A 17,219-nucleotide genomic window follows, 5' to 3' on the forward strand; every position below is an offset into this window, starting at 1 on the left:
TCTCAAGTTCAGTAACTTATGTTAGAATTGGTTAAGTGTTCTAGTTTTTAGTTTGATGATTGCATTTAAGAGCTATTTTAATGCTTGATTTTTACAATTTGTCAGTATGGTTTCCAATTTAAAAGCCCAGGGTGCTGCGTGTACAAACTTTTAAAACCTTAGTTGTAAGTATTCTTTATGTTTAGAGTTAACATCCTTCAGATGTTAATATGCACATTTACTTATAACTGAAGAATCCTGACTATGCCAAAATAATGTTTTTTTGGTCTTTAGAATGGAGAACCACGTGGTAAAGTAGATGAGAAATGTATGAGTAGGGAAAGTGGAAGATGATAATTTACCAATAATGCATAAAAGAACCTGCTAAATATAAGAGAGTATAAATTGAACATCAGTGCCTAGTCAGAAGAGTTAAGAATTGCTAAATGCTAAAAATCTAGTTTTTCTCAAAACTGATGTGAAATGTGTAATTTATGATGTTCTTGCTATCATAGATTCTGCTAACAGGAATTCAAAATGATTGAGCTATGTCCCTCTTGTAGTTTTTTAGTTCTTCTTAAAAAAATAGGGTTCAAAACTACTGCTTGTTGTCTGTGATAAGGATCATTTGTTCATAAGAAAATCTGAATTTCCCTCTCTAAAAGTGTAAGTTGGCCAGTGTTTGGGGGAAAGGCACTTATGAGAGGAAGAGTACATGTGTGGAGCTGGGTGTACACAGAAGCCCCAGCTGGCTTGCTGCCTCATAGCTGTGGTTGGAGCAGCTGCCCCCAGTCCCCTCGCTTGCTGTCATAGCGACACGGCGCCAAGACGCTGGATGTCATCTTTCCTTCTAAGACACTGGATGTCATCCTTCCTGTTGGTCACAGACTTTCTGCTTTTGTTAAGTTTCTTTATCAGCTTTATTTTTGTTCTGTTTTCCTCCCTCTAACCCTGTCCTCCTTTTCTTTCTGCTCCTTTATTACTTCTCTTCCCCTTTCCTCTGCAGGAGAATCAGCGTATGCAGCAGAGAATAGACACCATGACAAAAGAGGTGTTTGAACTCCAGGAGACACTGCTTTGGAAAGATAAAAACATTAGGGTATGAGATGAAATTGGGCTTTGGCCCAAAGCTCATTGATGAGGAATAGACCAATGTAAATTTAACTTAGAGATTCCTAAAATTCTGTCCTTTGACTATTTTTAGAGCATTTATACAGAGTGAAATATGAATAAGCAGAAGACAGAAACTTCCATGGGAAAACCTGATCCTATGCCTGGAAAGAACTCTTCTCTCCAGCTGACTCTGGGCTTGTAAAACCTACAAGTAGGAACTTTCTAAGGAAGTTGTTCTTTATTTCCCCAGGATTTTTATGCAGAAACAGCCACAGGCATTTAATTCAAACTCTGTGGCTAATTTGATATCCTTACATTGTAAGAATTTAGATAAGAAGCAAGAGGATAGGGGGTGGGGGAAAAGTTATTAGCATCCCATAAATCTTTGGTGAATAAAATAGGAAGAGATTAAAATCATTTTAATTACGGAAGTGGATAGGAATGTAAGATTTGCTGGAGCTGCCAAACTATGATGTCACCTCTAATCATATCCTTGCAACTCCCCAAAGCAGGGGCCCAGATAAGGAAAAAGTCTTCAGTGCCTTTTTGCTAAGCCCTTCAGGTAGATTCCAAGGACACTGGAGCTGAAAAAATCCCTGCCAGTTCATCCCCTGTGGCCTTTTGACTGGCAGCCACCTACACCTCATGACATATGAGCTCTCTGTTCCACAGAGGCTTAACTTGTCAGGGAAGGGCAGCGTGGAGGGAAAAGAGAGAAGGAAACCCTTGGCCTGAAGACATAGTTAGGAAGCCTCCTTTCTACCTGAGGTTAGGTGGGGTAGGGAGAAGCTGGCCAAAATCCCTGAGAGCACCTATGGTGGACAGGCGTGGATGTGAAGCCCTCCGGATCACACCCTCCATAGTTAGGGGCATTCTGGTATCCAGGTCATTTCACACCTCCAAGGACCCTATCCTCTCAATAGACACTTGGGAAACAAAATTACTTGTTAAAGTGTGGTAGACCAAGAAGTTTTAAAGAAAGAAAGCTACCTTTTAGAGTTTCTGATGCTAAAATACCAAGTTCCTGAAATTCCATCTAAAGCTGGAAAAACCTTCTGAGGTATTAATTAACAACTCTGTTAAGAGTTTTGAACTGTGACTGTGAACTACTGATTCTATTTGAATTTTTTACTTGGGCAATTTAAAATGAGATGTGAACAAGTGTATAGCACAAAGCAGGTAATTTGTAAAGTTAAGTTGAAATCTGGTCACGATTTAGAATGGGCTTCTTTTAGGGTTTTACATAATTTTCTTTAGCACAGATCTGCAGGTCCATGATTTCTATTTTGTATACTTATTTTAGCATATTAAACTGATTATTTTGGACCAGCCATAGAAAACTCCCAAATCTTTCAGTCCAATAGCTATTCAAAATAAAACAAAAATTTTTTTCTACCCAAAAGATGTACTGATGGTTACAGGATAAATTATTTGACTTTTAAATTTTCTTGGTATTATTGAATGAATAAGTGGGTATCTTCTTTATATGTAGTATATAATAACGTGTTCATTTGGCTTTTTTTTTTTTTTTGGCGCCATTTTTCCAACAGCATTTGCTTACTTAGTGTCTGTGTCACTTTTTTTTTTAATTTTTGAATTTTATTTTATTTTTTTTTTATACAGCAGGTTCTTATTACTCATCAATTTTATGCACATCAGTGTATACATGTCAGTTCCAATCGTCCAATTCATCACACCACCACCCCCACCCCCCTGCTTTCCCCCCCTTGGTGTCCATACGTTTGTTCTCTACATCTGTGTCTCAATTTCTGCCCTGCAAACCGGTTCATCTGTACCATTTTTCTAGGTTCCACATATATGCGTTAATATACGATATTTGTTTTTCTCTTTCTGACTTACTTCACTCTGTATGACAGCCTCTAGATCCATCCACGTCTCAACAAATGACCCAATTTCGTTCCTTTTTATGACTGAGTAGTATTCCATTGTATATATGTGCCACATCTTCTTTATCCATTCGTCTGTCGATGGGCACTTACGTTGCTTCCATGACCTGGCTATTGTAATTAGAGCTGCATTGAACATTGGGGTGCATGTGTCTTTTTGAATTATGGTTTTCTCTGGGTATATGCCCAGTAGTGGGATTGCTAGATCATATGGTAATTTTATTTTTAGTTTTTTAAGGAACCTCCATGCTGTTCTCCATAGTGGCTGTATCAATTTACATTCCCACCAACAGTGCAAGAGGGTTCCCTTTTCTCCACACCCTCTCCAGCATTTGTTGTTTGTAGATTTTCTGATGACGCCCGTTCTAACTGGTGTGAGGTGGCACCTCGTACTTTTGATTTGCATTTCTCTAATAATTAGTGATGTTGAGCAGCTTTTCATGTGCTTCTTGGCCATCTGTATGTCTTCTTTGGAGAAATGTCTATTTAGGTCTTCTGCCCATTTTTGGATTGGGTTGTTTGTTTCTTTAATATTGAGCTGCATGAGCTGTTTATATATTTTGGAGATGAATCCTTTGTCCGTTGATTCGTTGCAAATATTTTCTCCCATTCTGAGGGTTGTCATTTCGTCTTGTTTATGGTTTCCTTTGCTGTGCAAAAGCTTTGAAGTTTCATTAGGTCCCATTTGTTTATTTCTGTTTTTATTTCCATTACTCTAGGAGGTGGATCAAAAAAGATCTTGCTGTGGTTTATGTCAAAGAGTGTTCTTCCTATGTTTTCTTCTAAGAGTTTTATAGTGTCTGGTCTTACATTTAGGTCTCTAATCCATTTTGAGTTTATTTTTGTGTATGGTGTTAGGGAGTGTTCTAATTTCATTCTTTTACATGTAGCTGTCCAGTTTTCCCGGCACCACTTATTGAAGAGGCTGTCTTTTCTCCACTGTATATCCTTGACTCCTTTGTCATAGATTAGTCGACCGTAGGTGCGTGGGTTTATCTTTGGGCTTTCTATCTTGTTCCATTGATCTATGTTTCTTTTTTTGTGCCAGTACCATATTTTCTTGATTACTGTAGCTTTACAGTATAGTCTGAAGTCAGGGAGTCTGATTTCTCCAGCTCCGTTTTTTTCCCTCAAGACTGCTTTGGCTATTTGGGGTCTTTTGTGTCTCCATACAAATTTTAAGATTTTTTGTTCTAGTTCCGTAAAAAATGCCATTGGTAATTTGATAGGGATTGCATTGAATCTGTAGATTGCTTTGGGTAGCATAGTCATTTTCACAATATTGATTCTTCCAATCCAAGAACATGGTATATCTCTCCATCTTTTGGTATCATCTTTAATTTCTTTCATCAGTGTCTTATAGTTTTCTGCATACAGGTCTTTTGTCTCCCTAGGTAGGTTTATTCCTAGGTATTTTATTCTTTTTGTTGCAATGGTAAATGGGAGTGTTTCCTTAATTTCCCTTTCAGATTTTTCATCATTAGTGTATAGGAATGCAAGAGATTTCTGTGCACTAATTTTGTATCCTGCAACTTTACCAAATTCATTGATTAGCTCTAGTAGTTTTCTGGTGGCATCTTTAGGATTCTCTATTTATAGTATCATGTCATCTGCAAACAGTGACAGTTTTACTTCTTCTTTTCCAGTTTGGATTCCTTTTATTTCTTTATCTTCTCTGATTGCCGTGGCTAGGACTTCCAAAACTATGTTGAATAACAGTGGCGAGAGTGGACATCCTTGTCTTGTTCCTGATCTTAGAGGAAATGCTTTCAGTTTTTCACCATTGAGAATGATGTTTGCTGTGGGTTTGTCGTATATGGCCTTTATCATGTTAAGGTAGCTAGCTTCCCTCTATGCCCACTTTCTGGAGAGTTTTTATCATAAATGGGTGTTGAATTATGTCAAAAGCTTTTTCTGCATCTATTGAGATGATCGTATGGTTTTTATTCTTCATTTTGTTAATATGGTGTATCACATTGATTGATTTGCGTATATTGAAGAATCCTTGCATCCCTGGGATAAATCCCACTTGATCATGGTGTATGATCCTTTTAATGTGTTGTTGGATTCTGTTTGCTAGTATTTTGTTGAGGATTTTTGCATCTATATTCATCAGTGATATTGGTCTGTAATTTTCTTTTTTTGTAGTATCTTTGTCTGGTTTTGGTATCAGGGTGAGGGTGGCCTCATAGAATGAGTTTGGGAGTGTTCCTTCCTCTGCAATTGTTTGGAAGAGTTTGAGAAGGGTGGGTGTTAGCTCCTCTCTAAATGTTTGATAGAATTCACCTGTGAAGCCTTCTGGTCCTGGACTTTTGTTTGTTGGAAGATTTTTAATCACAGTTTCAATTTCATTACTTGTGATTGGTCTGTTCATATTTTCTGTTTCTTCCTGTTTCAGTCTTGGAAGGTTATACCTTTCTAAGAATTTGTCCATTTCTTCCAGGCTGTCCATTTTATAGGCATAGAGTTGCTTGTAGTAGTCTCTTAGGATGCTTTGTATTTCTGTGGTGTCGTAACTTCTCCTTTTTCATTTCTAATTTTATTGATTTGAGTCCTCTCCCTCTTTTTCCTGATGAGTCTGGCTAATGGTTTATCAATTTTGTTTATCTTCTCAAAGAACCAGCTTTTAGTTTTATTGATCTTTGCTATTGTTTTCTTTGTTTCTATTTCATTTATTTCTGCTCTGATCTTTATGATTTCTTTCCTTCTGCTAACTTTGGGGTTTTTTTCTTCTTCTTTCTCTAATTGCTTTAGGTGTAAGGTTAGGTCGTTTGAGATTTTTCTTGTTTCTTGAGGTAGGATTGTATAGCTATAAACTTCCCTCTTAGAACTGCTTTTGCTGCATCCCATAGGTTTTGGGTCATCGTGTTTTCATTGTCATTTGTCTCTAGGTATTTTTGGATTTCCTCTTTGATTTCTTCAGTGATCTCTTGGTTATTTAGTAACGTATTGTTTAGCCTCCATGTGTTTGTGTTTTTTACGTTTTTTTCCCTGTAATTCATTTCTAATCTCATAGCGTTGTGGTCAGAAAAGATGCTTGATATGATTTCAATTTTCTTAAATTTACTGAGGCTTGATTTGTAACCCAAGAAGTGATCTATCCTGGAGAATGTTCTGTGTGCACTTGAGAACATAGAAAGTGTAATCTGCTGTTTTTGGATGGAATATCATAAATATCAGTTAAATCTATCCGGTCTGTTGTGTCATTTAAAGCTTCTGTTTCCTTATTTATTTTCATTTTGGATGATCTGTCCATTGGTGTAAGTGAGGTGTTAAAGTCCCCCACTATTATTGTGTTACTGTCGATTTCCTCTTTTATAGCTGTTAGCAGTTGCCTTATGTATTGAGGTGCTCCTATGTTGGGTGCATATATATTTATAATTGTTAGATCTTCTAACAAGGGATCATAATGATCCCTTGATCATTATGTAGTGTCCTTCCTTGTCTCTTGTAACATTCTTTATTTTAAAGTCTGTTTTATCTGATATGAGTATTGCTACTCCAGCTTTCTTTTGATTTCTATTTGCATGGAATATCTTTTTCCATCCCCTCAGTTTCAGTCTGTATGTATCCCTAGGTCTGAAGTAGGTCTCTTGTAGACAGCATATATATGGGTCTTGTTTTTGTATCCATTCAGCAAGCCTGTGTCTTTTGGTTGGAGCATTTAATCCATTTACGTTTAAGGTAATTATCAATATGTATGTTTCTGTGACCATTTTCTTAATTGTTTTGGGTTTGTTTTTGTAGGTCCTTTTCTTCTCTTGTGTTTCCCACTTAGAGAAGTTCCTTTAGCATTTGTTGTAGAGCTGGTTTGGTGTTGCTGAATTCTCTTAGCTTTTTCTTGTCTGTAAAGCTTTTGAGTTCTCCATCGAATCTGAATGAGATCCTTGCCGGGTAATCTTGGTTGTAGGTTCTTCCCTTTCATCACCTTATCATGCCACTCCCTTCTGGCTTGTAGAGTTTCTGCTGAGAAATCAGCTCTTAACCTTATGGGAGTTCCCTTGTATGTTATTTGTCATTTTTCCCTTGCTGATTTTAATAATTTTTCTTTGTCTTTAATTCTTGCCAATTTGATTACTATGTGTCTCAGCATGTTTCTCCTTGGTTTTATCCTGTATGGGACTCTCTGCGCTTCCTGGACTTGGGTGGCTGTTTCCTTTCCCATGTTAGGGAAGTTTTCGACTATAATCTCTTCAAATATTTTCTCGGGTCCTTTCTGTCTCTCTTCTCCTTCTGGGACCCCTATAATGAGAATGTTGTTGCATTTAATGTTGTCCCAGAGGTCTCTTAGGCTGTCTTCATTTCTTTTCATTCTTTTTTCTTTATTCTGTTCTGCAGCAGTGAATTCCACCATTCTGTCTTCCAGGTCACTTATCCATTCTTCTGCCTCAGTTATTCTGCTATTGATGCCTTCTAGTGTAGTTTTCATTTCAGTTATTGTATTGCTTATCTCTGTTTGTTTGTCCTTTAATCCTTCTAGGTCTTTGTTAAACATTTCTTGCATCTTCTCGATCTTTGCCTCCACTCTTTTTCCGAGGTCCTGGATCATCTTCACTATCATTATTCTGAATTCTTTTTCTGGAAAGTTGCCTATCTCCACTTCATTTAGTTGTTTTTCTGGGGTTTTATCTTGTTCCTTCATCTGGTACATAGCCCTCTGCCTTTCCATCTTGTCTCTCTTTCTGTGAATGTGGTTTTTGTTCCATAGGCTGCAGTATTGTAGTTCTTCTTGCTTCTGCTGTCTGCCCTCTGGTGGATGAGGCTATCTACTTGGCTTTTTTTAATTAAACTTTTTTAAAATGTTTGAGATCATTGTAGATTCATATGCAATTGTAAGAAACAATACAGACATCTTGTATGCCCTTTATCCAGTTTTCCCAAAATGTAACATCTTGTAAAACTATAGTACAACCAGTGTATTGACCTTGATATAATCAAGATGCAGAACCTTTTTGTCACCATAAGGGGTCCCTCCTGTTGCCCTTTTATAGCCATATCTACTGCCTCCCCTTCACCATCCCACGTGCTGGCAACTGCTAATCTGTTCTCCATTGCTATAATTTTGTCATCTTAAGAATGTTATATAAATGGGATTGTACAGTATGCAGCCCTTTGGAATTACATTTTTTCACTCAGAATAATTCCCCTTAAGATTCATCCAAGTTGTTTCATGCATCAGTAGTTTGTCCCTCCTTTGACTTAAAAAAATTTTTTTAAATTGTGGTAAAGTACAAAAAAATAACAGAAAATTGACCATTTAAATTTAAGTGTAGAGTTTGGTGGTATTAAGTCCATTGACATCGTTGTGCTACGTCACCATCATCCATCCATAGAACCCTTTGCATCTTGCAGAACTGAAACTGCCCATTAAATAGCAACTCCCCAGTTCCTCCTCCTCCAGCCCCTGGCAGCCACCCTTCCACTTTCTGTTTCTATGAATTTGACTACTCTCGGTACCTCATAAAGTGGAATCCTATAGTATTTGTCTTTTTGTGACTAGCTTATTTCACTTAGCATATATCCTCAGGGTTCAGACATGTTGTAGCATGTGTCAGAAGTCCTTCCTTTTTAAGAATGAATAATATTCCAATGTATGCTTGTACCACTTTTTTTTTATCCGTTCATCTGGACACTTGGTTGCTTCCACCTTTTTGCTGTTGTGAGTAATGCTGCTGTGAACATGAGTTTGCAAAACTCTCTTGGTGATTTCTTTTGAGTATGTACCCAGGAGGGGAATTGCTACATTATATGGTAATTCTATGTTTAATGAAGAACAGCCATACCGTGTTCCATAGCAGCTGCACCATTTTATCTTTCCACCAGCACTGTACAAGGGTTCAAGTTTCTCTACATCCTTGACAACATTTGTTTTCTCTTTTTTTCTTTCTTTCTTTTTTTTTTTTTTGATAGTAGCCATCAAATGTGTGTGAGGTGGTCCTCCCTTGACTTTTAAAAGACACATTTTTAAATATGATCTGTGACTACCTATCATTTGTCTCTAGCTTCATTGTCAAGATTTAAATTTAGTAACTCCATGAAGGAACATGGCCATTATTCTCATATTAAAGTTCAGTTTTCTTTAGTTCTTTCATTGATCCAAGTGGTCGTACCTCTAGCACCAGTGTAGTTCTGAGCACCCAGTGGTCATGTGTATAATCAGTACATATGAAGGGCTTGTGTATCTCTATAGCCCAGCATAAGGCTCACTCCCATTCTGACTAAAGATATTTGTGCCTGTATGTAATTATAACCTGCTGTGCAAAAGTTCAGCCTTTCAGGCTTCTTGACACTAGAATTTGAGGTTAGGTCAGGGGTAAAGAATTATTTAGATCTCCACAAGCATGTACTTTTTACCCTAAAAAAAAATCTGTAGGAACAATTATGGAATACAAACACAAGGGTAGTGATTATATGGTCAGGTAATACAGAGGATTTCAGATCCAGTGTGAATACATTTGGTCCAATTATAAGGTACTTTAGTAGTCTTCAAACTTTGTGGTGAAATGGAAGGATTTGCAGGATGTATTTTATTTTCCCATCCATAATTATGGGAAGATGAAATTTAAAAGTCCAAAAGTAAAGATAAAATCTGCTATAAGATTGGGAAGAGGAACAAATGGCATGTACTAGCATTTGGTAGAATTCTGAGTTTCAAATTGGTCTGTTCCTAACGGGTCTTTTATCTCCAGCGGTGCTTCTACAGAGCATGTTGTGACAGTGGTTGCTGACCCAGTTACGTGTGGTGACGCATGGCACAACTATGCACACAGATACTATAACCCAAAATAGCCAACGCAGCAGAGATGAGAGTGGCTGTCAGTAGATGGGATAGTATTGCTTGGGCTTTGTTGTCCTAATGTTACACTTGCTAGTAATGTAATGGAGTGTTAATATTAGCTTGGAGTGGTAGAGCAAATGCCTTATGGTGCTAGAAACGCAGATTGTTAACTTACACACAGACTGTAGACACATAGTATGAATGTAAATTGTTGAAAGGAAGTTAGATGTTCATGTTGCAGTTTGGGCAGGTAAGGAATAGGACTTGCCCTGTGAACTACTTTTCCAGTACTATCTGGGATGATAGTAAGGGAACATAATTGTGGCCTTCATGGGGCGACGATAGATAAAGAGTACGCAAAGGCTTTGGAACCAAAAAGAACTGGATTCATTTGCTGGCTTTACCAGTTACTGTGACTTTGGGTAAAAACGTAGCCTCTCTGAACCTCAGTTTTCTGATCTGTGAAATGGGCATAAGGAAAGTACAGGGTATATAAGGGAGAAATTAAATTAAAAATATATGAGAGAAATTATATGTATATTTAACACCTGGAGCTGCACAAAGGCAGTTGCTATCATCCAGTATTTACTTATTGGTTGGAAAATAGGATTATAATGATTTAAAAAGTTGTCCAGCTATTCAGCAGTCAGTAACTAAGCAGTTAGCCCACTTCTAAACTCTGTAAACCAAGAGGGAAGTTACCCATTGTAGTTTAACTTCTGGGATTAATGGGAATGCTGGTAGAAAACATTAAATATAGGAACAAATGTGCAGAGAAAGGCTTTTTCAAATAGCCCAGCTGTCAGATACCTGCACAGACTGCTTATCCTGGGTGGGTTCTGAAGTATGGGGTATTTTATTACATAGAGTAACAATATGTCATTGTTGACCAAACATGTGTTCCTGCTTCTGCACCGCTGTCCTGAGCTCTCACAGTGTGAGATTTAGGCAATGGTGGGAAAAATGGAACCCAGTCTGGCTTTTCCTAAGCCTTGCTTGCATCTTACACACTGCAGGCAGGGTGCTTGACACTGAGTACTCCTTTCAGCCTGTGCCCATAGGATGCTGCTGTTATTATCCCCTTTTCCAGTGAGGAAACTGAGGCATAGGTCAGTTAATAGGTGCCAGGACTCAACATCCTGATTCCAAACCCATATTCTGCTACCTGCCATAGGTGGGCTGTATTTATTTTGTCAGTATTTTATTTTGGTTTTTCACATTTTGAAGGTATATCAGAAAACCAAATAACCCTTAGTTATTATTTTGTTAATTAAGTTAACAAAAAACAGACCCTTGAGAATTTTGTGGGGGAGATTAGCTATTTTTAATTAAGCGGTATCTGAGGAATATTTTACCATACTACTTGGAGAACAATTACTATGGCCAGTGTTTAATTAAAATACCTTGTATATATACTGGTTGTTTTCCTCCAGAACTAATTTTTATTTTTTAAAAAATCAAGTATATTCTTGAATATACTTTAACATGAAACGTGGGTTTTTTGGTCTACCAAACAAACATGTACTTAGGAGGTTTGTAAGGAAGACTTTATTTTAGTATTACTACTGTCTTCACTTCCTTTTCTTGACTGAAAAAGAAAGATTTGTTTTCTTGCCTGATGTGATAAGCATGTTTTGCCAAATTTATGCACGATTAACCACTTACTATTAAAACTTTCTTCTGGAGATAGATACCCGTATAACCGTATATTTCCTCCCATATCTAACTGCTTGTTTCCAAAGCTTTTAATGCTTCCTTGTCTCCTATGCCTTTATCTTTTTTGAATTTGAATTAGGTACTTCTCTGCTACCTTTCACTTGCTCTTTTTCTGTGCCGTTCTTTCTCTTGCTACCCTGTCTAAACCAGGCCCTAGAGAAACAGAAAGAATACATTGGCTGCCTTAGGAGTGAGCGGGACTCGCTCAGAGAGGAGCTGGCCGAGCTGAAGGCAGCAGTGGAGACGGGAGAGGTACGTGAGCTCCCCCGCGCGCCAGGCCCTCACTGCTTTGTTCCTCCTTCCTTCCGTCCTGTCCTCTTTCCAGCCTGAATACAAAGCACAGTGTTCACTCCTCAGCCCAGATTTGGTAGGTGTGAGTCCTGTCTCTGCAGAGCTAGATTCCGTGTAGCTAGTGCTGACCAGGTGTTCCCGTGGCAGGCATGTGTTGTCGCAGGGTCAGTCGCCTCACTGCCGTGTCCTCCTTCCCTGGGGGCCGTTTTTTGTGATGGTGGGTTTCTTCCTCTCCGCAGAAACATGGCTTAGTCATCATCCCCGACGGCACTCCCAACGGCGACGTCCATCAGGAGCCAGTGGTCGGAGCCATCACTGTTGTGTCTCAGGAAGCCGCTCAGGTCTTGGAGTCGGCAGGAGAAGGGCCACTGGGTAAGACACCGGCCACTGAATTGCCTTGGATTAATGCTGTCCTTTTGGACTTCCAGTTTGTTTACATCCTCTCTTGGAAAACAAAAACACACCAGGGCTGTCTGAGCCTTATCTAGATCCCTAACAGGAAGAAATCTGGGCACACTGTCTTCAGACATCCTTGACCTTGGGAAACCAGCATTGGGGTCATTGACAGGCAGTAAGTGTAACTGTAAGGCCCCTGGTTGGAAGCACTGTGGGTGTATACATGTTGCTTTTTCACTTAAATATAACCTTCTGCAAAGAGATAAACCAGCACATCCGTCCGGGGGAACCAGTGGGCTGGTCGACAGCTTCCAGAGTATGTGTAAGTTTCTTCATCCTGGAGCATCTGGTTTTCTGTTCTGCTACTCATGCCAGGATTCTGTAGCTCTTTGCCACTGCATTTCTTAAGGCAACAAACAGACGACCAAGAAGATATCTCCTCTGAGTGTTATTCCAGAGCAGGGCTTCTGAGCCTCTTAAGGGCTAAGCCTCTTAAATTTGACCCCTTGAGAACCTAATGACACCTGTCTCAGGAAACCACTCAGATGCCCATCTATTCCCTCCACTAAGATTCCTATTCTAGAGAAGAAGAATGGCACAAGTAGATACTGTATCACCAGCTCACTTTTATATTAAAAAATGTTCTTTTTTTCTTCTTTGTCTTATTTTCATATATATGTAGGTTTCCTAGAAGAATAGATATACTATAATATAAAGGGGGGCGGGCAGCCACAAAACGTTTTAAGGGCACATTCTCTAACGTACAGAATTCTGGAAGTGTAACTGTCGAGAACTTTGATAAAGCAGAGGATGCTGGCGAGGTGAGTGAGAGCTGCCGTGGGGAATAGACTGAGTGTACAGCCACAGGCAGCTCAGATGGTTTTCTCTGCCTGATGGGAGGTGCCGAAACATTTGGCCATGACCTTGGTGGATTGTGGGGAGCGCTGGCTGGGTGTCAGGTGCTTTTGTAAAAAACTCATCTGTAGGTGTCCCCTCAGTCCAAGGGGCCTATTTTAATGCATGTTGGGAAGAAGCAGCCCTCCCCTCAGGCCAGGAGCGAGCCCTAGCAATCCTGCTACCAAGCCTCAGATGGCTCTTGACGGCCCACGTCTTAGAGTTGGTCCCCTTCCCTCCCCCAACCAGCTTTGTGGGCCTCTGCTTCTTCCATCATTGTGTTCCTCTGTTTTCTTTGCTCCAGTACCCCTCTCAGGCCCATTCTTAGCCCCTGCCTTCTCTCCCATAGTTTGTTTTCTCCTGCTAAGGGCTTAAGAGCCTGTGGGGGTACCCTTGGCTTCGAGTTGTCTATCTACTGGTAAAACTTGCAAATTTTTGAAACAAGGAAATGATCTTTGTACTTCGTTTTGTCTTCAGATGGAAAATCACTGCTCTTGGGAGCAAATGTTGTATTTAGTGCCCTGATAAATATCAGTTGTGTGGAAATATGTGTTGAATAATTAAGTACTTTTCCTTTCACCATTAAAGCCTTCATGTCTTGATATTCAGAGCTATGAACTGTTTATCAGATAATGTTTGCTGTTTGTGAATTTGAAGAATTATTTTAAATTGTTTATATATTACAACATTACAAATTTTTCATTTGTTTTAGATGTAAGGCTACGAAAACTTGCTGGAGAAAAGGAAGAGCTACTATCACAGGTAAAGGTATTCTTCTCATTGGAAGGGGATGTTAATTGTAACTGACTAAATCATATGGTAAAATGTTAGCAAACTAAAATGTACACTAGAAAGAAATGTGCTTGTTTCAAACATCACTGCTCAAGTAAGAGTTGAAGGATAAAAAGATAATTCATCTTTGTTGTCGCCTGTTCTTTAAAAAAAAAATTACAGGACACGAAGTTTAAGGAGTCAGATAGTTCTAAAAGCCTGTTCTGAAGACAGAAGTGCCCTGCCCTGCCCTCTCCCCGCCTCCAGCCCCGACCATCCCGTTTGGTTCCTTTAGCTGATTCTTGGGGTGTGTACCGCCCTTGTATGCTTCTATATAACATGCTTATGTTGCTTCTTGATTGTTCTGTTTAAGGCTGCTCTGTTGACATCCCTCTGTGGGACATAAGGATTTATCTTTCCTTCATCCCCTCTCCCTACCACTCGCATATATACTTTCCACCCCCACATCCTCCTAATAAAGGAGCAGTGAGATTCCAGTCTGTTTACATTATCAGGACCCTGTAAACACTGCTCACAGTGGAGCCATGGAGCATTCTAGGATTCATCTCCTTCACAACTCCTTAGTTAGCCTGAAGTTAGTATTGTGGTTTTTCTTGTCATTTGCTTGGTTTCCTATGTATTTGTTACTAATCTAGCTGCAGACTCTCCAATAGTCGTTTCAGTCCACTCTTGGTGTTTTCAGATGCATCAAGTATTCCCTCAGTTCCATCTCTTTTGGTTCTTGGTGCATCTGACTCACCCCTTGTGAACTTAGAGGCTCGCTCCCCCCGGACAGAGACATGACCACCTTTCACCATCATCTAGAGTTTCCTTTGCCTGTGCTCCAGGCAGGAGCAGCATCTTATGCCTCCCTCCTTCTGTGTCCATTCTCTTATTCTGGTACATCCCCCAGTAGCTTCCTGAGGAAAGAGTTTGGGGGCTGTAAATTTTTCTTAACTTTGCAGGACTGAAATGTCTTCATTTTCTCCTCTTACTTGATTAACAGTTTGATGGGGTTATAGAATTCCTCGTTGTAATCATTTTCATTCTTTTTTTTTTAAACTTTATTGGAGTACAATTGCTTTACAATGGTGTGTTAGTTTCTGCTTTATAACAAAGTGAATCAGCTATACATATACATATATCCCCGTATCCCCTCCCTCTTGTGTCTCCCTCCCACCCTCCCTATCCCACCCCTCTAGGTGGTCACACAGCACCGAGCTGATCTCCCTGTGCTATGCGGCTGCTTCCCACTAGTTATTTTACATTTGGTAGTGTATATATGTCCATGCCACTCTCTCACTTCGTCCCAGCTTACCCTTCCCCCTCCACGTGTCCTCAACTCCATTCTCTACATCTGCATCTTTATTCCTGTCCTGCCTCTAGGTTCTTCAGAACTTTTTTCTTTTTTTTTTTTTAATAAATTGCTTCATTGTCTTCTGGCTTCCTGCACGGCTACTGAGAATTTCAAGGACATTTTGATTTTTGATCTTTTGTCTATGACCCGTTTTTCCCTCTCTGGCAGCTTGTACCATACTCTCCTTTCTCCCTAGGGTTCTGAGATTTCAGTGATTTGGTTTGGAGTTTTGCATGAATGCATTTATTGTGTGTGTTTCTCCAGGCACATGTAGCTGCATAGATATAGGCATGGAGTGGGTAGAGAGATTTTACCAGGTGAGCATAATAGGGCAGACGAGGTGAGGGCTTGTGTGAGAGAGTGACGATGATGGACCTGGAGATTAAACTGGGTAAGGAGGTTTGAGGGAAATCCAGGAAGACATCAAGGCACAGCAGAGAGAAGATGGAAAAAGTGGACTATAGGTGCCAGTGGGGTTGAAGGATTTTTGGAGTTGGGTCCAGAGAGAATGAGCTGGAAAGATCAAGAGTAGTGGTTAGAGAGAAGATACATGGAACTGAATTCGGTAGGGACTGCTGTTGTCTAGTGGTGAGATCTGGTATATGACGGTGGGAGCGAGAGGCTGAGGGCAAGGTGGGATAGGTGGCAAGATCCTTGCTCCAGAAACTAGAGATCCGTTGTAGGAGAGATCCTACTTAGACGTATTTTGAATTTGCCAACAATTAAGGCAGGAGTAGCCTGGAGAGCATGTGAGTTAGCAGCTAAAATGGTGACGAAAGAGTAGGGAGATGGCAGTGATGAGGGGGGTTAGTACTTATAATCTGAAGCGATGCGATTAGGAACTGCATTAGGAATTCAGGGAGGCTAGAGGGAGAAGAGTTTGTAACAGCAAGGTACGCAAGAAGACACCTGATCCATTCTCAGGCTCAGTGAGAGGAGGGCTGAAAGGACTGCCAGGCTGCAGAGGAAGCAGGCCCCTCAGGGGAGGGCAGGTCTCTATTAGAGCACGGACGGGACGGGGTAACGGGGACGCACAGAGAGGATGGAGGATGGTCCAGAGGGTGCAGTGCAAGAGTGTCAGGCTTTGGGAAAGGTTAGGAGATGAAGACAGAGTAGGGCTTATACCGGGCCTTTTGGGAAGGAGTGCAGGAAAAGGGAGGACAAGCCTTTTCGAGATGGACATTGAACAGGAATGATTGAACAGGAATGATGGGGATGATGAGATTAGTCCCGGTTGACCCGAGGCAGACTGATGTTGTGGTTGAACGGGCAGAGTTGTCTGGGAAGCGCAGATTTAGTCCCAGTGCCGAGCTCCCTCTTTCTCCATCAGGGGAGGGGCAGACCTGGTCCCAGTACTGAGCTTTCCCTTTGACCCCTGTGGATGGAGCCAAGGACAGCTGGGGAAGCCACCTGGAACTCTGAGCATGCACTCACCTTTGACCCCTGATGATGAAGGACGCAGGAGGCGTGGGGGCGCTTGGTCTTGGTCCGGAGGTGGCCCCCTGTAGAAGAGGACAGACTTGCTCTGATTTGTGCTCCTTCCTGCATCTCTGATGATAAAGAGTTGTAGGCATTTGGAGAAACACGACTTTGATTTCTGATTTGGGGGTGGCGAGGGGGATTAGACCTCGGGACAGATATTCTTATTGTTTCTCTCCTGTTTTTCCATCCCTTTTCATCTCATTTGTTCTGCTTTCTGAAAGATATCCTCAACTTTATCTTCGCATTTTTATTGAGTTTCTATTTCTGCAGTCATTTCAAGGATGCAGATGTTTTCACTTATCTCAGAGGGTATTGATAGGCTGGTTGGTTTGCTTCCTGGTTCTTTTTTTCTATCTGCATAGTTTGTTTCCTTCCAGATGTTCTTTTATGTACATTTAGTTGGTCTTCAGTTTAAAAGTAGAGGACTAAAAAGCTGGTGGGCAGCTCTGAGCTTGTGGGTAGGGCTTGTCCAAGCTGTGAAGCTTGATGTGGCTGGGTGTCTTACTGGGAACCTTAGATGTGGTTATGTTGGTCT

The 17,219-nt window shown here is 40.3% G+C and overlaps 1 protein-coding gene across 18 annotated transcripts in view; it reads left to right on the forward strand.

Annotated features, from left to right (window-relative positions):
* Positions 1-17,219, forward strand: part of LRRFIP2 (LRR binding FLII interacting protein 2) — a 128,173-nt gene that overhangs the window by 103,809 nt on the left and 7,145 nt on the right. For 14 of the 18 annotated variants that reach the window (XM_059939134.1, XM_059939133.1, XM_059939139.1 and 11 more), the window contains 4 exons: positions 986-1,078; positions 11,644-11,745; positions 12,024-12,156; positions 13,787-13,836. In XM_059939134.1, coding sequence (XP_059795117.1) covers positions 986-1,078; positions 11,644-11,745; positions 12,024-12,156; positions 13,787-13,836 — 378 coding nt within the window. The remainder of the gene's footprint in view (positions 1-985; positions 1,079-11,643; positions 11,746-12,023; positions 12,157-13,786; positions 13,837-17,219) is intronic. The other 4 variants (XM_059939143.1, XM_059939144.1, XM_059939150.1 and 1 more) reach the window with 1 other exon arrangement.

Source organism: Balaenoptera ricei, chromosome 11, assembly GCF_028023285.1.
Source record: "Balaenoptera ricei isolate mBalRic1 chromosome 11, mBalRic1.hap2, whole genome shotgun sequence".
In the NCBI taxonomy this organism is placed as follows: domain Eukaryota; kingdom Metazoa; phylum Chordata; class Mammalia; order Artiodactyla; family Balaenopteridae; genus Balaenoptera; species Balaenoptera ricei.